The sequence below is a fragment of the Carcharodon carcharias genome, chromosome 12 (genome assembly GCF_017639515.1).
Source record: "Carcharodon carcharias isolate sCarCar2 chromosome 12, sCarCar2.pri, whole genome shotgun sequence".
Taxonomy (NCBI): Eukaryota; Metazoa; Chordata; class Chondrichthyes; order Lamniformes; family Lamnidae; genus Carcharodon; species Carcharodon carcharias.
The window spans coordinates 41,162,438-41,184,636 of NC_054478.1; the positions used below are offsets into that span (position 1 = coordinate 41,162,438).

At 40.3% G+C, this 22,199-nt stretch overlaps 1 protein-coding gene across 3 annotated transcripts in view; it reads right to left on the minus strand.

The window, feature by feature from the left end:
• Positions 1–22,199, minus strand: part of arhgap15 (Rho GTPase activating protein 15) — a 781,647-nt gene that overhangs the window by 298,888 nt on the left and 460,560 nt on the right. For all 3 annotated transcript variants that reach the window (XM_041201317.1, XM_041201315.1, XM_041201316.1), the window contains exon 9: positions 12,492–12,614. In XM_041201317.1, the coding sequence (XP_041057251.1) occupies positions 12,492–12,614 (123 nt within the window). The remainder of the gene's footprint in view (positions 1–12,491; positions 12,615–22,199) is intronic.

Consider the following 22,199-nt stretch of genomic DNA (forward strand, 5'->3'; position numbering starts at 1 on the left):
TGACATGTGACTCCAGATCCACAGGAATGTGGTTGACTCTTAATTGCCCTCTGAAATGGCCTAGCAAGCCACTCAGTTGTATCAATTTACTAAAAAGCCTAAAAGGAATGGAACCAGATGGACCACCTGACATTGACCTAGGCACCGGAAATGGCAATGGCAAACTCAGCTTTGTTGAGCCTGCAGAGTCGTCTTTACTAACATCTGGGAGCTAGTGCCAAAATTGTCTCACAGACTAGTCAAGCAACAGCCTGACATAGTCATACTCACAGAAAAATACCTTAGAGACAATGTCCCAGACACCACTATTACCAGCAGAGGTGATGGCACAGTGGTATACAGCCAGGAGGGAGTTGTCCTGGGAATCCTCAACATCAACTGTAGATCCCGTGAAATCTCATGGCATCAGGTGAAACATGGGCAAGGATACCTCCTGCTGATTACTATGTGCCCCCAGCCCCCACCTTAGTTGATGAATCAGTGCTCCTCCATGTTGAACACCACTCGGATGAAGCACTGAGGGCAGCAAGGGCACAAAGTAGGCTCTGGTTGGATAGCACCACTACTGATTGAGATGGCCGAGTCCTAAAGGACATAGCTGCTAGACTAGGTCAGCGGCAGGTAGTGAGGGAACCAACAAAAGGGGAAAATACTTGGCCTCATCCTCATCAACCTACCTGCCGCAAGAGCATCTGTCCATAACAGTATCGATAGGAGTGACCACCACACAATCCTTGTGCTAAATGGGATAGATTTCAAACAGATTTAGTAACTCAAGACTGGGCAGCCAAGAAGTGCTGTGGGACATCAGCAGCAGCAGAATTGTCCTCAACCACAATCTGTCACCTCATGGCCCGACATATTGCCCTGGATCAACCCCGGTTCAATGAAGAATGCAACAGGGCATGTCAGGAGCAGCACCAGGCATACCTAAAAATGAGGTATCAACCTGGTGAAGCTACAGCACACGACTACTTACATGCCAAACAGCATAAGCAGAAAATGATAGGCAGAGCTAAGTGATTCCACAACCAACAGATCAGATCTAAGCTCTGCAGTCCTGCCACATACAGGCATGAATGGTGGTGGACAATTAAACAACTCACTGGAGGAGGAGGCTCCACAAATATCCCCATCTTCAATGATGGAGGAGCCCAGCACATCAGTGCAAAAGATAAGGTTGAAACATTTGCTACAATCTTCAGCCAGAAGTGCTGAGTGGATGATCCATTTTGGCCTCCTCTGGAGGTCCCCAGCATCACAGCTGCCAGTCTTCAGCCAATTCAATTCACTCCATGTGATATCAAGAAACAGCTGGATGTACTGGATTCTGAAAAGGCTATGGGTCCTGACAATATTCTGGCAATAGTACTGAAGACTTGTGCTCCAGAACTTGCCGCACCCCTAGCCAAGCTCTTTCAGTGCAGCTACAATACTGGCATCTACCTGGCTTTGTGGAAAATTGCCCAGGCATGTCCTGTACACAAAAACAGAACAAATCCAACCCAATCAATTACTGTCCCAGCAGTCTACTCTCGGTCATCAGTAAAGTGATGGAAGGGGTCATCAACAATCCTATCAAGCTGCACTTGCTTAGCAATAACCTGCTCACTGATGCTCAGTTTGGGTTCCGCCAGAGCCATTTTACTCCTGAAATTGTTCAAACATGGACAGAAGAGTTGAGCTCCAGAGGTGGGGTGAAAGTGACTGCCCTTGGTATCAAGGAAGAATTTGACCTAGTGTGGCATCAAGAACCCTCGCAAAACTGGAGTCAATGGGAATCAGGGGAAAACTCTTTGCTAGTTAGAGTCATGGTTGTTGAAGGTTAATCATCTCAGTTCCAGGGTATCACTGCAGGAGTTCCTCAGGGTAGTGTCCTCGGCCCAACCATCTTCAGCTGCTTCATCAATGACCTTCCTTCCTTACATCAGAAGTGGGGATCTTCGTTGATGATTGCACAATGTTCAGCACCATTTTCAACTCCTCAGATACTGAAGCAGTCCATGTCCAAATGCAACAAGACTTGGATAATATCCAGGCTTGGTCTGACAAATGGCAAGTAATATTCACACTGCACAAGTGCTAGGCAATGACCATCTCTAACAAGAGAGAATTTAACCATTGCCCCTTGGCTTTCAAAGGCATTACCATCACTGAGTCCCACTCATCAACATTCTGGGGTCATCATTGACCAGAAATTGAACTGGACTAGCCATATAAATACAGTGGCTACAAGAGCAGGTCAGAGGCTAGGAATTCTACGGTGAGTAACTCACTTCCTGACTTCTCAGAGCCTGTCCACAATCTACAAGGCACAAGTCAGGGGTATATTGGAATACTCTCCACTTGCCTAGATGAGTGCAGTTCCAACAACACTCAAGATGCTTGACACCACCCAGCACAAAGCAGCCCACTTGATTGGCATCCCATCCACAAACATTCACTCTCTCCACCACCAACGCACAGCGGCAGCAGTGTGTACCATCTACAAGGTGCACTGCAGGAACTCACCAAGCCTCCTTAGACAGGCCTTCCAAACCCACGACCATTACCATCTAGACAGACAAGAGCAGCAGATGCATGGAACACCACCACCTGGAAGCTCTCCTCCAAGCCACTCACCATCCCGACTTAGAAATGCATCACCTTCCTTCACTGTCACTGGGTCAAAATATTGAACACCACCCCCCCCGACAACAGCACTCTGGGTGCAACTAAGCCACAGGGACTGTAGCGTTTCAAGAAGGCAACTCACCACCACCTTTTCAAGGGCAATTAGAGATGGGCAATAAATGCTGGTCTAGCCAGTGATGCCCAAATCCCATGAATTAATAATAAAAAAAGAATTGCTAGTATAGAGTTCCACCTTAGGTTGCTCTCTCAATGGCAGCGGACTATTCCATCGATGATGTCAGAAGCTGAAACTCAGCCAGGCCCCTCACATTATTTTTTAACTTATTATATCAATTAGTGTTACAGTTCATTTTATGAGAGTGTAGCAATGTAATTTAGGCTATAAACCTCAAGATGGAGATTAAAGATTTTAAAGTTTTAGTAGAATTACTTGTCATTTAAGTATATTGTTAGCTGATGGCTTCTCTTTCAAAATCTGCTCTGCAAAGGGTGAATTACAGGTCTTCCATAAATTTGCCAGTGATCTCATAATGTGCGCAGAACGCAAAACTTGGACTGCAATACTTCATTTGAAAAACTATATGGTCAGGTTACTGAAACTTCACTTTAGGAACTAATACATATATTCCATTATTCTGATCAAATAGATACACTCGACAAACGTTAAAAGTGATAGCTAGGGTCTCAGCATGCTTTTTAATTGAGGAACCAGAGGTGAAGACTCATAGTATCGTACGCCACCAAAGTTGAAAAAGGCAGGAAAGAACTGTTGGCAAAAGAACCATAGCCAAGATGAAGAGTTTTATTTTTTACACAGCTGTTTTAATGATCTGGAATTCTAAAACAGCAGTAGAGGCAGATACAATAATAACTTTCAAAAAGGAATTGGATAAATTCTTAAAGGGGAAAAATCTACAGGACTATTGGGAAATGTCAGGGGAATGAGACTAATTAGATAGCTCGTTCAAAGTGTCCGCACATACACAATGGATCAAATGACCTCTGTCTGTGCTAGATCATTCTATAATTCTATGGTTCAGTGTTAACAGACTTAAGTTTTAAAGGCCTGTTGATAGTTGGAGGAAAGAAAGACAGAAATCGAGAAATAAAAGGTTACACAGTTTTGAGAACTATGGATTTTTACGTAGAACTGGTGTACCTGGTCACAGCCTTTGTCTTTTCCTACATGGCATGCTTGGGAGTTCTCCAGGCAGCAGAAAGTGTACACTAGTCTGGATTTCCCTGGCACCAATGGTTGTGGGCTTGTTGTAATGGGCCTGGAAGAAAGCTTCACATGCAATGTGCTTGAACATATTGTTCATAAAGGAATTCTTGATACTCATGGGCTTGATGGAGATGTCAGTTTGGAATAAACTTGCTTCATCACTTTTTTACACAAACTAGAATATGAAACTATTTGATACATTTTCATTTTATAACAGTGAATATACAGGAACGAGAACGTGCTTGTAGCAATGTGCATTTGCTTTTCATGAGGAACTGGAAAGGATAGTCCGTAGTTGACCAATAAAATGCAGAATGATATGAAAAGCTGAAATGTGAAAGGCAGATAGTTTGAAGAATGAAGAGGAAGAACAAATACTTTGCAAAACCTCTACTACATGAAAATCTCTGTCACTGAATAATTTCTTTACGAACATACGCATTAGGATCAGGGGTAGGCCACTCAGCCCCTGGAGCCTGCTTCACCATTCAATAAGATCATGGCTGATCTGATTGTAACCTCCTCACTACCCGCGATAACTTTTCACCACACCCCGCGCACCCACCCCCCTCCCCCACGCTTATCAATAATTTATCTATCCCAGCCTTAAAAACATTTAAAGACTCTGCTTCCACTGCCTTTTCAGGGAGAGATTTCAAAGACTCACAACCCTCTGAGGGAAAAAATTCTCCTCATCTCTGTCTTAAACAAGTGACCCCTTATTTTTAAACAGTGACTCTTAGTTCTATGTTCACCCATGAGGAAACGTCCTTTCCACAACCACACTGCCAAGACCCCTCAGGGGTCACCCCTTACTCTTCTAAACTCCAATGGATACAAGCCTAACCTGTTCAATCTTTCCTCAAAAGACAATCCGCCCATTCCTGGTATTCATCTAGTAAATCTTCTCTGAACTGCTTCTAACACATTTACATCCTTCCATAAATAAAGAGACCAATACAGTACACCGTACTCCAGATGTGGCCTCCCTGTAAAATTGAAGCAACCTCCCTACTTTCGTATTCAATTCCCTTTGCAGTAAACAATAGCATTCTTTGCTAATTACTTGCTGTACTGGCATACTAGCCTTTTGTGACTCATTTACTAGGACACCCAGCTCCCTCTGAATCTCAGAGTTCTGCAATGGCTCACCAATTAGGTAAATGCTTCTTTTTTTATTCTTCCTGCCAAAATGGACAATTTCACATTTGCCCACGGTAACACAATCCCACACGGTGCTAGTATTTTATAACCTAAATAATCAATTAGTGCTCCTGATTAATAAACACTCTCAATCCCAGCTTTATTCAGTATTTCCTCTTCATCTTTTTGTGGAACAGAATGCTGTTTGCAGAGGGAACGGGTTTTATTCTCAGTTTTTACATGCTTAATCTGTTTGGCTGCCCAGCTGTTATCAATTTAAACCCAATGAAACTCCCACACTGAGTCCATTTAAGCAGTCAATTTTAATATATCATGAAATGTGCAGTTATTCTGAATTGGCTGAAAAAGTAAAATTCATACTTAAGGACTAACAGTAGGCTGCATCAACCCAGTAAATCATACATCAAGCACAGACAGTTAGTCAATATTTGAGTATGGAAAATCAACAGGCATTTTAAGGGAAATAATCCTGCAGCAGTTTATTTTGTGGCTGTTATTCATTAGGGGAGGATGAGATGATTGATATGGTTATAGCATTAATACAAAACCATGGACAAACTAAACTAAATCATCTCAGATTTTACGCTAATATATCTTACCGTGCAGAGATGCTATCTGACCTGTCACTAATAGCTGTACATAAATGTCACCTGACATCATTCACAAGCTACTGCAGACCAGATTGGCAACAGATTACTTTTACTGTAATAGTATTTATAACCAGATTTCTAAAGATGGAGTTTTCACATTGGTGAACCTTTATAGGCTTATATTTAAATCTATAAAAAGAAAAGTATATTGCTTTCATTTGTATTTCTGTAATAAAGCATTCAGATTATTTTAGTTTCAGAAGTTTCAGGAAGTTTTATTGGTGTAACATATTTACTGTCAGTTCTACTTTTACATTATTGTCAGAAAATGAAGTGATTATTGAGTCAGTTGATTTTGAACTCATGAAACTGACCTCAAAGTATCAGGTACGCCATTGAACAAAATAATTTTGAAGCTACTTGTGAAATAAAGTTAAAATATCCACACCTGTATTGAAATTGACTTACAGTTCATCCGTTAACATGTCTCAATGTATTTAACATAGCCTGAATATTCTTTAATATGTGTTGCACTTTGATAAAGTGCTTGAAAGTGATACAATATTAACTAATAAATCATGGAAGGAACACAGCTGCTGTTTATTTCAGGATATGACTGGTCTGAACACGAAGTCTAGCAACTTCAGACTGCCTCTCTTCAGCCATGTTTCTCCCGTCATTCTATTGCTCCTTTTCCCTCCAGTTTGGAGCTGGTTTTACACTTTCGTTTGAGTTTCTTGTGCCTTCAGCTGCCTTAATGAGCTTAGATCACACACCTTTTGCTTCTCACTGCCTGACTGAAATGACCTTTTTATATTTATCATCCGACATCGCTTTCAAACCTTCTGTGTGAAGGCTTGTGTGTGTCAGCTGTGGCTTCGTTGGTGGCACACGTGCCTCTGATTCACAAGGTTCCAGGTTTGAGTCCCACAGGTCTTGAGCACAAAAATCAAGCCTGACACTCCAGTGCAGTGCTGAGGAAGTACTGCACTGTCAGGGGTGTGCCTTTTGGATGAGAATTAAATTATGATCCTGTCTGCATGACTTGCGTTGATGTAAAAAATCCTGTGACACTCTTATTTTTGAAGAAGAGCAGGGGAGTTATCCCGGTATCCTGGCCAATATTTATCCCTCACATCACAGTAAACAGATTATTTGGTCATTTCCATATTGCCATTTGTGGGAGTTTGCTGAGCGCAAATTAATACAGCATTTCCTACATTCCAACAGTGACTACACTTCAAGCAGTACTTAGTTGGCTGTAAACCACATTGAGATGTCCGGTGGTCATGAAAAATGCAATATAAATGCAAGTTTTTCTTTTTTCTAATAAACTTGATTGTAGGTTACTAAAGCTACTTTGAGGGCTGAATTTGGACGTCTTTCAATGACTCTCACCTATCTTTGGTTTTGTTCAGTCCCCTTAAATGGCTTGGCATCTTTCACTTTCCTGACTTGGGCAAAGAGTTTGCACTCAAAACTTGATTGTATTTTTTCAAATGTGCATTTCAGACATTTTTTTGGTTTTGTAATTTCAGGTATAGAAAAAAATATGAAATTTTCCACATTTCCTGCCTCCCCCCGATTAAGTCTGGGCCAGGAAGGCTCTTTAGAAATGTTTTGCTTGGTTAATATACAGGGTCAAGGAAAGAATGAACTGTTTTCTTAGAATCCATATTTATGAAACTAAATGTAATGGATGAAAGTGATGTTTTTTCCTGAAAATTCATTTTCATGCTTGTATGCTTTCAGCCACAGACCCTGATGAATTTTGTGGGATCATGGCTAAGCACAGAACTTATATGCCTCAATAGACTAGGGGTGCATCTCCCCCACTCTCCATTGAAAAGACCCAGAAGTTCAGTCAAAGAGTTCTGGATTGGAAGGAGCAGAGATTTGGTTTGTCCCTCCAAGGAAAGACATGTATGGCTCTATTGGAAAAGGAACAGCTCCAACACTCGACAAAAATGTTGACCAAATTTAAGCTATCCAGACCACAATCCTGCCATTGAATCCAGTTAAATATCTGTGCCCTATAGACCTATCATGTTTTCGCTCACAAATATAACAGTAACAAAGCTACACAAGCATGAGGAATCACTTTATTATTGTAATATTGATTTTAAACTATTAAAATGAAAAGTGAAATTAGAACAAAGTAAGTAATAAACACTAATTCGCATTAAATTTTTCCTCATCTCTGTTCTGTCAACCTCCTGAGGCAAAAGGGGGAATTTAATAACTCTCCCCTCCACCCCCAGAGGGGTGGGGCCATGTGATTAGGTGGGTAGGTGTAGGATGGAGATCCCACTGCCTTCCTGCGTCTAACCGATTAAGCCTGGAGCAGGAAGGCTCAAGGATGGCCATCCCACATGAAGGCCAATTGAGGTCCTTAATGGCCACTTGTGGGTTTCTGCCGTCACTAGTTGAAGACTCTGGCAGGTAGGTCCAGCGCCTGGTAGAGTGAATCCCTCCTTGCTGGGCACTCCGTGTTCAATAGAGACATCTTCCAGCAGGTATGGAGGGACCCGGAATGAGACACTCCTTTGCATGGGTGTCCCTGTCTGGCACTGGCAAACCCACCCCACTCATCTGTTTCATGTGGCTCCATCGTCGATCCCTGGCCCAAGCTGCAATGCAGTACTGGCAGTGGCCACTGCTCCCAATGGAGCTGCCAGTGCTGGAGAGTTATTGGCCTCTGATTGGCTGGTGATTCTTAAAGGTGGGATATCTGCTCCGCACCAGGATGTCTGCAGGAAATCTCCCCTCACAGGAGCCGGGAACTCTGATGTTAACAGGGCTAAAGGTATTGGTGATAGTTTTCTAATATGAACAAGGTATGCACAGTTAAATGTTATTTTGCAACTAGTTTTCTAATATGAACAAGGTATGCACATTTAAATGTTATTTTGCAACCAATTAATGATATTGCAATATATTTTAGGGTGAAGATGGCTATCAGCCCACTTCTCAAAATATGTTCGGATGAGATTGTATCTTTGGCCCATTTGATTGCACATTTCTTTGGTACAAACCTTCAGACCTTCCCCTTATAACAACTTTTATTTATATAGCACCTTTAAATTACAAAAGTTCCAATTTGACAGTGATCCATAGGAGATGTTAGGTCAAAGGATTGGTCAAAGAGGTAGGTCTTAAGGAGCATCTTAAAGGGAGAAAGAGAGCTAGAGGCAGAGTGGTTCAGGAATAGATTTTCAGAGCTTAGGGACTTAGCAGCTAAAGACATGGCAACCAATGGTAGAGCAATTACATTTGGGATGCTCCAGAGACCATATTTAGAGCAGCACAGATATTTCAGAGTGTTTTGGGACTGGACAAGATTAAAGAGATAGGAAGGGTTGAGGCCATGGAGAGAGTTGTAAACAAAAATGAGAATTTTAAAACCATGGCATTGCTTTAATGGAAGTCAGTGTAGTCCAGCAAGTACAGTGGTGATGGGTGAATGGGTATTGGTAAAAATTAGGACGTGGGAACAATATTTTGTTTGACCTCAAGTTTCTAAATGGTAGAATGTGGGAGGCTGCCCAGGAGTGCATTGGAATAGTCAAATCTGGAGGTAACAACAGTATAGAAAGGGTTTCAGCAGCAAACAACCTGAGACAGCGGTGGAATCAAGTGATGTCACAGAAGCTAAAATAAACGGTCTTTTAGCAATGCACAGATCTGTTTTGGGAAGCTCATCTTGGAGTCAAATGTGACATTGCAGTTGCAAACATCTGGCTGAAGCTCAGACAGTTGTTAAAGAGAGGAATGGAGTCATTGGTTTGGGAATGGAGTTTATGGCTGAAACTGAAGACAATGGTTTTGGCCTTCCCAATCTTTAGCTGGAGGAAATTTACAATCATTTGGTAACAAATACCAGACAAGCAGTCTAAAACATTAGAGAGAGATGGTGGTGAGGTAGAGCTGGGTGCCATCAGCATATATGTGGAAATTGACACTGTGTTTATGGGTGATGTTGCCCAGGATTAGCACTTAAATGAGAAATAGGAGGGGAGTCCAAGGATAGATCCATGGGAGACACCAGAGATAATGGTATGGGGGCAGGAAGAGAAGCCATTAGATATTTAAACATTGAACTAGGGTAGTGTAGTCCCAACTAGCTAGACAGCAGTGGAGATGTGTTGGAGGAGGATGGTGTGGTCAACATGATCAAAGGCTGTAAACAGGTTGAGAAGGATGAAAAGGGATCATTTACCTTTGTCACAGTCACATAGGATTTTTTTTTTGTGACTCTGAGAGCTATTTTGGTACAGTGTCAGAGGTGAAAACCTGACTGAGATTCAAACACTGATTTCCAGGAAAAATGAGCACTAATTTAGGAAGTGACAACATTTTCAAGGATTTTGCAGGGGAAAAGGAGGTTGGAAATGGGGAAGTAGTTTGTAAGAACAGGAGAATTGAGCATTTTTCTTTATGTGAGGGAATGATTATGGCTGATTGGAAGGCGAGGGGGACAGAACCTAAAGAGAGAGAACCATTAACAATATTAACTAATATAGGAACCAGAAAGGGATGTTGGTGGTCAGCAGTTTAGTGGGAATAGAGTCAAGGGAGCAGGAGCTGGGATCATGGACAAGAAGAATGTATATAGGAGGGGTAGGGGATGGGAGAACCTTTGAGGAACCACCTCCAATTCCATCCCTCTCCCTAGCAACTGTCTGGAGATTAAATCAGATTGTTTGCAACCTTGGGGGTCATAGTTCACCCCAAGATGAGCTTTTGATCACATATTCATGCTGTTACTGAGACAGCTTATTTCCACCTTTGTAATACTGCCCATTTCTGCCCCTGCCTCAGCACTTCTCCTGCTGAAACCTTCATTCATGCCTTTGTTAACTCCAGACTTGATTAAAATATGCACTCATGGCTGGCCTCCCACATTCTCCCCTCCATAAACTTGAGGTCATCCCAAGTCTGCTGCCCATGTCCTAACTTGCACAAAATCACATTCATCCATCTCACCTGTGCTTACTGAACTACATTACTTCCTAGTTAAATAGCACCTTGTTTTTAAAATTTTCAACCTTGCTTTTAAATACCTCCATGGTCTAGCCTACTTCTGAGATATCTGTGTTCCTCGAATTCCTGCCTCTTTAGCATTCTTGATTTTAATCTATCCACCAATGGTGGCTGTGCCTTCAGTTGCCTAGGCCCTAAACTCTGGAATTTACTCTCTAAATCTCTCCACCTCTCTACTCCATTTTCTTCCTTTAAAACAATCGTTAAAACCTACCTCTTTGATCAATCTGCCCTAATATCTCTTTATGTGGCTTGGTGTCATATTTTGTTTTATAATGCCTCCCTGAAGTGCCTTGGGATGATTCATCACAGTAAAGGTGCTATATCAATACATAGTTGTTGAGTTATTGACCTAAACTGACAATTGCCACTTCATGATTTTTAGATGCTTCTTTTCACAAAAAAATAAGTGCTAGCACCTAAATGTTTAATCTTGGAGAACACGTCTTCCTGCAAACCCAAAATTACCAAATGGTTTACAGATATATAAGCAAATCAAGTCAAAATGCAGAACATACACTCTCTCTTTGGGGCATAATTTAAAGGTACAGAAAATTCAAATTGGTTCCATATTATTGTTGTATTATTTGAACAAAATATTTCCTATCATCTAAATGTTGTGGGTGAATATTAATGCTTAGTAGATTGCATGGGGAATTGGAAGTGAGATTGGAGTGCAAGTGTGAAGTTGAGTGTGTGAAATTTCAGCTGTTACCTGTCTACAGCCTCAAAAAGTACTGTTTGATGATGCAACCCATTCTAATTTGTTTTACATGGAATATTACATTGCTTAATATAAAATGAATGTGTCATATAACAAAAACTAGCAGAATTGCTTGGTCCATGAGGTAACATGATAGCAGAGGAAAGGCATGTCGGCACTTTTTTTATGTTGGTAGCACTAAGCGTACTTTTGGAAGTCATCATGACCAGGGCAACAACATTTCCTCACACTCTCATGCTCCTGTTATGTGTTAATGGGAACATAGCCGGAAATCCATTTTAAACTAATGTTTTGCTACTTTTGAATCTAAGTTCTATGGCATTACATCATTGAGCTCCCCACACCAACAGCTTGGGGAGTCACTATTGACCATAAATACTATGGCTACTACAGCAGATCGGATGTTGGGTATTTTGCAGTGAGTGGCTTCTCAACTTTTCACCATCTGAAAGGTACATCAGGAATGTTATAAAAACCTTCCACTTGCCTGGATTGCTGGAGCTACAACAGCACTCAAGATGTTCAACACAATCCAGGACAAAGGTGTGCACTTTATTGACACCCTCAGTTCTACCAGTTTAAACATCCACTCATGTGGCCAATTTTGAGGCAGTTAATACAAAATTATGAGCCATTTATGCTTTGGATCCATGGCCATATGGGCCAACTATCATAGAAAATAGATGTTCACATATCATATGGAATTTGAATCAAAATCCCAAAGTTGAAAGGATAGAGTTCTAATGCACTGCAGCACTATCTCCAAAAGTGGAGTGTGGTGTGATGGTCACAACAGACATGCTGTCTTCAAAGGAATAAAATCAATGTGGCAGTGTCTGGATATTGCATTAAGTTAGTCTCTCTCCTTCCTTTGCTTTAGTGGTAGTGACACACTGCCACAAATGGAAAGAGCACTAAAAACACAAAGGCCATTGTATTGTGTCCATAAGACAAATGTCATAAAACTTTGTCTGCTTTTGTATAAGTTGTCTATGACTTACCCATTAGTGAAGCACTCATAATGCATAAACAATGAATGTTATATTAGAGGCTGTGGTGCATCAGTACATTTTACTGAGGAGCCACTGCACTTAAGAATCAAACACATTACCTTTAATCAGTCCTTTCTCTTGTAAGGTTTTCAATGAAGGTCGCCTTGATATAAATTTTTTTAGTCTGCTCTTAACTCTTTTCTTCTCAGAGGTGTCTGATGAGCTGTGGTTCAGTCGTAGTACTGGGGACAAAAGAGTAAAACAGATGTCATATAACTGAAGCAATTCCTTGTAGAGGTAGCCTACAGACATTAATACTTGGAAAAGTAAAATAGGATTTACAAACTTTATCAGGAATTTCTGACTTGTCATATAAAATAACTCTAATTTCCAAAGATTAGTTTCTGTTGATGAAAAGTACCAAAATGGAGCAGACATTAAGAACAGCTTAAGATCCTTAAGATCCTCCTTTTGAAATTATCTAGACTGAAGTTTCTTTCCCTCGTCAAATTTTCTTCCTTCTCCTGGAAGCATTGACTCCTCCTGGGCTCCAGCTTAATTTACAATATCAACTCTACAGAAATGCACATATAAAGCTAAAAGCAAAATACCGAGGATGCTGGAAATCTGAAATAAAAACCAAAAATGCTGGAAAAACTCAGCAGGTCTGACAGCATCTGTGGAGGGAGAAACAGAGTTAACATTTTGAGTCCATATGACTCTTTTTCAGAGCTGCTCTTTATATATCAGCACTGACATAGGGCACCAACAGGCAATTTGATCATGGTTAAGGTTTACACAGATGTATGCTCCAGCAGTCAGAAGTAGAAACTTTGGTGATTTTGTTTCCATCCTAAATCAGAGATGTTCTGAAGAATTGAAAAGACATCTTCAATGGGAAATTCATAATGAACTCAGTCTGTGTCACCCTTTATATTACTAGAGAGGTTCACGGTGTCACCAACAATTATACAATAATGCTTTGTAAAGAGAAATGTCTCATTTAAAACCAGTTTGTACTGGAAATATAAAAGCCAGTGATATTAACATAACTGGATTAGCCCATCCTTGAGCAAAGAGGAATTTCATATGCTAATATTGCACAATGCAGCTTCAAGGTTACATATTTTTAAGTGGATGGTAACCTATTTTTCTTGTCCTGCACTAACTATAATTAATACCTTAACCTCTTAAAAAAATACCAGTTGGAAAAATTCCGGTGCAGATTAGATACTGTGTTCAGAATCCAATATCTTGATAACTTGAAAACCAAGATAAAACTTATGATAAACAATGACTTGACCTCATCCAAATGAAAACCACAATATGTTATTGCAACAGGAAGGTACCTGCGATTGGTGTGGTAGATATGAAGAATTGACATTTAGTGGCATAAAATAGCTATCACACTGCATAGATAACAGAAACAGGAATAGGTTATTCAACACCACCACCCACCTCTAAGTGCCACAGCATGTTCCTCCATTCATTTAGATCAAGGCTGATCTGTACTTCAACCCCATTTATCTGTCTTTGCTCCACATCCCTTGCTACACTTTCCTAACAAAAAACTATTGATTTCAGTTTTGAAAGTTTCAATTAGCCCAGCATCCACAGCCCTTAAGTGAGAAAGTTCCAACTTTCCATTACTCTTTGTGTGAAGAAGTGCATTCTAGTTTCACACCTGAATGCCTGAGTCTAATTTTAAGGTTATGCCTCCTGTTTTGGATCCCCTCAACGTAGGAAACAGTTTCTCTTTAGCTACCCTATCAAATCCCATTGTCCATTTTAGCATGTCAAATAGATCACTCTTGAGCTTATACAGTTGAGGAAAATATAAGCCAAGTTCATGCAAACTGCCCTTGTGATTTAACCCGTTTAGCCTACTATCATGTTGTGAATCTGCACTGCGACTTCTCCAAGGTTAATATATCCTTCCAGAAATGCAGTACCCAGAACTGATACAGTACTCACGATGGGAGTCTGACCAAGGCTCTATATAACTCAAGCAACACTTCCTTTCCTTCATATAGCTCCCTTGGGATATAGTATAAGCTTCCAGTAGTGTTTTTAATTACTATTTGTATCTTTCTTTTGGCTTTTAGTGATTTGTGTACATGGGTACTCAATTTCTTTGCACCTCCACAGTTCCTATTTTCTCACCATTTTGAAAATACTCCGATTTGTCTTTCTGGAAACCAAACACTTTGCCACAGTGAGCTCCATTTGCCACAGTTTTTTCCAGTAACTTAATTTACCCGTTTTTTTGTAATTTCCTGGTGCTATCTGCACTGCTTGTTATGCCTCACAATTGTCTCATCTGCAAATTTTGAAATGCAACACTTTATTTCTTAAGTTACTCATGGTTACCTACAAATTTATTTAAATTAAGTCTGACTAATTCAGGTTTTTACCCTAAGACCACCCATAAAAAGATTTTCAACACTCAACTTTATGTGATGCCAAAATGGCTTTTTTAGCATCTAAGTTTGACAAGAATAGTTAACATTCTCACATACTGTGCCCCTATTTAATTACAGCTATCCAGAAGATATTTTGACTGCTTCAAAACAGCATTAAAATACATGATTTAAGAGCATAGCTTGGCCTCAGAATCCTTCATTCTTGTGATTAAAAATTGCTATAAGGAATTCTGAAGAATAACAGGCAACTGGAAAAATTGATTATAAATGCATGAACCCCTAAATAAATGATACCAGTGAACTTAAATAATTTGCATTTCTTAATATAATTTATGAAACATCGCAGGTTTTCTTGAGTGGAATCACCCCAGATTTGCACTAGGTGCAGTAGCGGGCGGGTAAAATGAAACACGCCATTTCCATAGCAGGTGGGCTCTCATTTACCCATCACATCATCACCTTGCCGCTTCATCACGCCAGGCACCACATTTAAAGTACAGCCGCACTCAGTGCTTCTAGCCCAGGATGGCAGCAAAGAAAAATTGGCCCCAAAAGGAAAGAAGACTGCAGCTCTCGAGCACCTTTGGAAGCCATGGAGGCCTGCTGTGGTGTCCTCTACCGCTGTTCTGTCCGCAGGAGGGGCAGCTACATTATCAATCCAGCTTGGCAGGCGATGGCAGTGGTGGTTAGTGCCAATGTTGCACAGAAGAGGTTGGCCATCCAATGCAGATAGAGGATGAATGATCTCATTTGTGCAGCCAGGGTATGGCAACCATCTCATCACTCTAAACTCAAACATTCAAGCCCATCACATATTCACTGGCATCTCACTCACTGCCAGCTCAAGGAACATCGCTACCCATTCTCATACACATACCCTCACAGGTCCATCTGGCCTCATCTCCTCTGGAGATTGCCTCCTCAGCCCTCCCCATCTTGAGGCCACTTGCATAGATCAACATCTGCCCCCACACATATCCTCCTTTCCCATTACAGCTCTCGGCCTGCAGCCTCCTCCCTTGCCTGATGCCAATTCTCCCACTTCCCCAAGCAAGACCTTGCCCTGCAGCCATTTAAAAGCCACTCACATATGGCTGATCTGATAGGTAGAGACCTACCCGTAAGCCCCCCTAAAAGTGATGTGGTGCTGTCGGTGAAGCCTGGCATTGATGACTGCGAGTGCTGCTGACTGGAGAAAGTAGGCAAACAAACTGCGAAGTCCCAAGCAAAGTGCAGCCCATCAAGTCCACGCTTTACATATGCTGTTGTGAAACATGTCGGCATGTTTTCCTGCTGATGTGGGTGGACAATTCATCGGTGGGGGGAATGAGTCTGATGGGTTGGCCTCATAATGATATGCTGATGTATTACAACGAGGTTCCTGACATTTGATGGTGGGGAACAGGGCCCGCTATCAGCGGGTGGAGTGGACTTTCACAAACTAGCTTCATGATGTCGCAAAACCGATTTTTGGCCTTCTTGCCATATTGGCTGCTCACACTACTGAACACACCTGACGCCAGCGGGCAAGCAAAATCTCAGCCCTTATGTCTGAATTGAGTGCAGAAGAATTCAAAAACAATGGGAAGAACTTTCTCCCCGTCAGGCGGGCTGGTCGGGAGCAAGCGCAGGCGTGGGCGGAGCCGATCACCGCCTGCGATCGGCTGCACGACGCCATTTTACATGGGCGGGCCTTAATTGGCCCGCCCAGTGTGACGGATACCCGGAAGCACTTAACACTATCTGTGCGGGCAGGGGGAGGAGGGAGAGTTGGGACTTGCACTCTTCCACGCATGCACGTGATAGAGCGCAGAAATCTCCCTGAGGCATGGAGCTAACTTTCAGAGATTAATTTCATTCTGAAAAATTGAAAAACAGAATTTAAAAAATTATTCAGACATGTCCCCTCATGTGACAGTGAGCTGGGACATGCTTATGAATTTTAATAAAAATTTTTATTTCATTAGCAAATCCTTCATGAAACCTAATCCCGCCCGTGGAGCGAAGGCTGCCTGGGCTCTTCGCCTGCCCGCCAACCTTAAGGTTGGATGGGCAGCCCTGACAAGTGCTTGAATTAAAATAAAAATAAAAATACCTGGAAAAACTCAGCAGGTCTGCAGTTAACATTTCCAGTCTGTATGACTCTTCAACAGAGTTTTTCCAGGTATTTTTATTATTATTTTTGTTTTGGATTTCCAGCATCCGCAGTTTTTTGCTTTTATCTAAGTGCTTTAATTAGTTCATTAATAGCATTAACAGGCCTTTGACAGTTCGGCGGGCCTGCAGCTTACTCCAATGAGCACCGACTGAACTGAAGATCGGAATGACACGTGGTGACGTCAAGACGCATGCCCGTCCCCACATGCTGAACAGAAGATTCTGCCTAATGAGTCACATGCTATTAGGTTATTAGGTTCCTGTATTAATTATGGAAACTAGTCAGTTGAAATCTATGCTTTACTGAATAATTTGAAATACTTTTCCTTTAAGAATGGGCACAATACAATTTTGAAATTACAAATAGGCTTTTTTTTAAATTGTGGAAAAGATTAACACTTGCATGTTAATCACAGAAATTATGTGGTGACTTTTCTACTGCTTTATTTTAACACCTGATTTTACCCCTCGTTCAGTCTCATTTTGATTCATTTGCAATCATCACACAGTTTCTTTCAGAGACGAGAATGTTACAGTTGAGGCGTGGTTCATAATAATAAATCAGCGATTCTGTTAAAATGTGCTTTTCCAGCAATTTTTCTGACTTACTCCACAAATAAAATTTCTAAAGAATGTGGACTACCAACAATTTGTGGAATTGTTGAAGTGCTGTCTGGCTGTGGAAGTACTGCCTTCAAAGGGATGACTCCCTCACAAATTAGAACCTTACTCCTTTGTTGTACTGATTTAATTCTTTTATATGATGTGGTATATAATGGGGATGGCAGATTTTGGCCACTTACATTTCACTTTTGTGCCAAACAGAAGTCAATCAGCTGTATTATTCAAGTCTTATTTGCCACCTCGCATGGAATGACTGTGTAAGGATTTAAACAGTGGATGCCAATATCAACGGCTTAAGATGTACCTTTGCTATATCCTGCCATTATAAACTGTACAAAGTGAAATAAAAAAACAGTTAGAAAACATGGCTTCTGTAAACCCAACTGGGGCCTATCTACTTATACACATACTGAAATTTAAGTGACTGTTGGACATTTACAAGCAGCATTACCTTCTAACAGCATAAAACATGGCCTCTTATTAATACCAAAAATTGCCTATAAGCCAGCATACTTAAAGGCACATAAATATCCTGTCACATGGCAGTGGTCCAGGATGGCTCTTCCTCTGATTTCCTTCCTAATCTGTTCCAAATACTTCACAGGGCTATAATGGAGATCAGCATTTACTCACATTGGGGATTGAAACATAATGCGTCACATCCCTTCACTACCAACATGCTGTCATCACATGCCCCTTTACAGTTTTAATGCTAACTGGTCATTCCTTATGCTTACCTCTGTACCAAGGTGGTTTCTTAGGTGTCAGCCTCTGCTCAGTGGTAACATTCTCACCCCTGAGTCATGGATTCAAGACTCACTCACTCCAGAGGCATTAGCACATAATTCAGGCTGACACCTCAATGAAGCACTAAGGCAGTGCTATATTATCGGAGGTACTCTTTGTCAGATGAGACATTAAACTGAGAAAGATATAAGATACCCCATTGTACAAGTTGAAGAATAACCAAGGAGTTTTCCTAGTCCTGATCAGTGTTTATCCCTTAAGCAACATCACTAAAGCAGATTATCTGGTGCCATGTTTTCCTATATTACAGAAGTGAACGCATTTCTAAAGTACTTAATTGGTGGTGAAGTGTTTTGGGGGACCTTGAGGACATGAAAGGCACTGTATAAATGTAAGGCCCTTCTTTATTATTTGTTTTGGGAACATACATTACTCACTAGAAGTACATTTTGGTGTTGATACAAATTGAAATATAATTTCAATTTTAACTAAAAGAATATTCAAGTTCAAAGAAAAGATAAGAAGATAAAAGCATGTATTAACATCCTACATTACCAACACTAGACCTGAACTAACACTGGTGGCCTTCAGGTGCAGACACATTTTTTTTTAATCACTAGCCTGCAAGTCCCATTTCTTTACAAAGCAGTCCTAAATTTAGTATTGTCAATTCTACCATAATATAATTTCAATATTGCTGAAAAGAGAGACATGTTGCCAAAGTTTTTTGTCTTGCACTTATCAGAACAAACAGAAGAATGCCAAATTTTAAATGATCACCACAATTTATACCACAGGAGAAAAGGGGTGCTGATTGGTTGGCAAGTCAGTTTCTATTTTGCTAAGGCATTGTCATGGAGAACGAGACTGGGAACTGGAGGCTCCCCCTACTTCTGGGTAATTCAAAAAAGACACAAGGCATATTCATTTTCTTTGCAGAGAATGGGTCCTTGCATATGAATGTATGTCATTTCTAGCAAGTGTAATTGAGTTACGTTATAAGCTTGACTGATTACCTTAAATTGTTTGTTAGTGTAGCTATTAGCGCTCTCAGGATTGCTCAGTAAGTGCTTCACAATCGTGGAATCAAGTCTAATATTGGACATTTTGTTTTGAGTTTTGCAATGGTGGGCTGGAAAATGTTGCTCATGTTGCCACTGCATTGTAGCACCATGAACCACCTTGTTTATCCTGTTGTTCAAATTTTCACTGGCCTTATCAACCATCTTGTAAATAGGGCCTAGCCATTTTCTCACCTTGCAAGCTTAACACTATCCTGATCAGATCACTATTAACTGTGAATCACGCAATCTATTAAATGGGCCAAATTCCACCCCTCTTGGACATGAAAAGTGCCCGGTATGCCTCAAATTATCCTGGAAAGGCAAAGTATCACAAAAATTTGAACAACAGGATAAGCAAGCCATTTCTTGCTACTATTATACTGTGGCAACATGAATAGTTTTCTCCGGTAACAGGATGCTGCTGTCAATCCACACAATTGAGTAACATTGTTTATGACTTTCATTGCCACTGCAATGCTAGGTGCATAGATCATGCCTCCCAATGATTGGCTGATTGAATCTAACAAGATGTTTCTCTCACTGTTTGTAATAGGCAGAGTACAGAACATACTGAACCAGCCCAAGCTTGCAAGACCCAAAATAAAACTTCTACTCTTTGATGTGATTCTGCGACTGGGCAGCATTACCTGAACAATCCTGAGTATGCTAATGGACAAACTAACAACCAATTTAAGTCAAACTTGTAAAATGGCTCATTCATGCTTGCTAGAAGTGACATATGTTCATACACATGGATCCGTTCTCAGCAAACAAAAGGAATATCTTCAAGTCTTGCATCTTTATCAAATTACCTGGAGGCAAGGGGCACCTATTGTTACCTGTTGCTTTCCCCTTGGCAATGCCTTGGCCAATCAAAGTGGACTTTCTGACCAATCAGGACCCCTTTTCTCCTGCGGTATACATTGTGGTGATCATTTGAAATCTGGTATTCTTGCATTTGCCCTGCTTTATGAAAACTTTGGCAACATGTCTCTCTTTCCAGCAATATTCAAGTTCTATACTACCAAGTGATAATTTCAATATTTTGTTGCTCTATCTGATAAGATATCAAAATGTACTAGAATTAAATGTAATAATATTTATTAATTTATTTTTAAGTCATCCAACTTTGAATGAAAGCACCGAAATAGGTTTGCACACAAATAATTCTGTTTCATTAAGAACCAATGAGAGCTGATTCAATATTTGTGTTGAAATTAGTTCATGATGTACATAGGGAAAATATCATATTATTATAAGTAGCAGAGCAACCAATATGATGCAATAAATCACCTGTTAATGTAACAAATATTTATGACAGTTCATTTTACACAATTTCTTAAGCAATTCGGAAATATTATGGGCAACATAAAGGATTTTGAAGAACTATCTATTAACCATCCCTAGTAATGGGTACAAGGTCTATTGACAGTGGATGTCAGAGTAAAGTGCTATTGATTGCTGCTCTTCATGAGTATGACAAAATCTATTAATCTGAAGAGCAGAAATAATGTCTACACTTTTCTGAAGTACAGTGTCATTGTCTCCCTTGACATGGCAAACACAATGTACTGACTAAATGTTGTAATGACTGAGCTTGAGAGGGTAAGGACACTTTGCATGCCCAACTTAAAGAAAATGAAATTCTACACATAAGATGCATTCAGAGTGACTAATGCTGTTGTATGCCAGTTTGGGCAGAGTCCAGGGGACTTTCATAGACTGCGCAATAATTTATGACAAAGGGAATGTTAAACTTTCTACTGCAGCGTGGGGTCAATAAACCTCTTTTCCATCAATTAGCTTTTCTGAAAGTAATATTCCATCGCAGTTCAGGACCAAACATTTTAAAGCCAACAGAAAAAGAGTCAATGTGTTGTTTTATTTGTACAAGCAAGAAAAATGCTTACTGTCATATAAGCAAGATGGAGATGACTATTTTCCAAAAAGTATTGAAAAATTCTGTTACATTGATCAGTTTCTCCGAAAAAAAAATCCAACAGGAACTTAGAGGATAAATTGATTGCTAATACAAGTGGGGTGGTTAAACTCCTGGTTCATAACCCGATTTTGTCAATGTTCCTCTTGTATAGATAAAGGATGTCAGAAAGTCCATCACCACCCAAACTAAATCATTGTAGTTAAAGTGGAGAGGTCAAATTTTGTAAGTTGTACCGAGTGATAATGGCTTCTGATTAAAACATCTGTATTTGTTAAATTTCCAGATGCACACTTGAAATTAACTACCAAATGTCAATCATACTACCTTTCTGTACACCAGACTGAAAGGAGATTAATCAAACTGAAAGCAACATTATCTCTGTTTATTTGTGTAATCTGTCCAGACTAATCCACGATTATACCAAATGTCACTGAACAACAGGATATCCCTTGAATATCTGTCTCTTTTCAGAGCACGTTCTTTGTAACCAATCAAAAAGCTCAGCTGTGGTGAAACACTGCAAATATTGCAATGGCTGAAGCTCAAATTGGATGTGTACCAAAAGAGCAATATTTGTCATCGATGCCAATTTTTCATTTGTTTATTAACATCGTAGTTAGCTAGAAAGTTTATTATTTTGAGTGTAAGACATGGTTAAAACTTCTTAGTTTGCTTATGTTTTCATATGTCCTTTCTGCTTCTATTGGCACAATTTAATGATGCAGATATGAATTAAAGACACAAAGTCATTTAAGCAATTGTTTTGGATGTATATATCACTTGCAGAACAGCAATGGCTGGTGTTTTGGAAATCAGCATATCAAATTCATAAGGATCTACAATAATGAAAAGCACCTTTGTTATATGTTC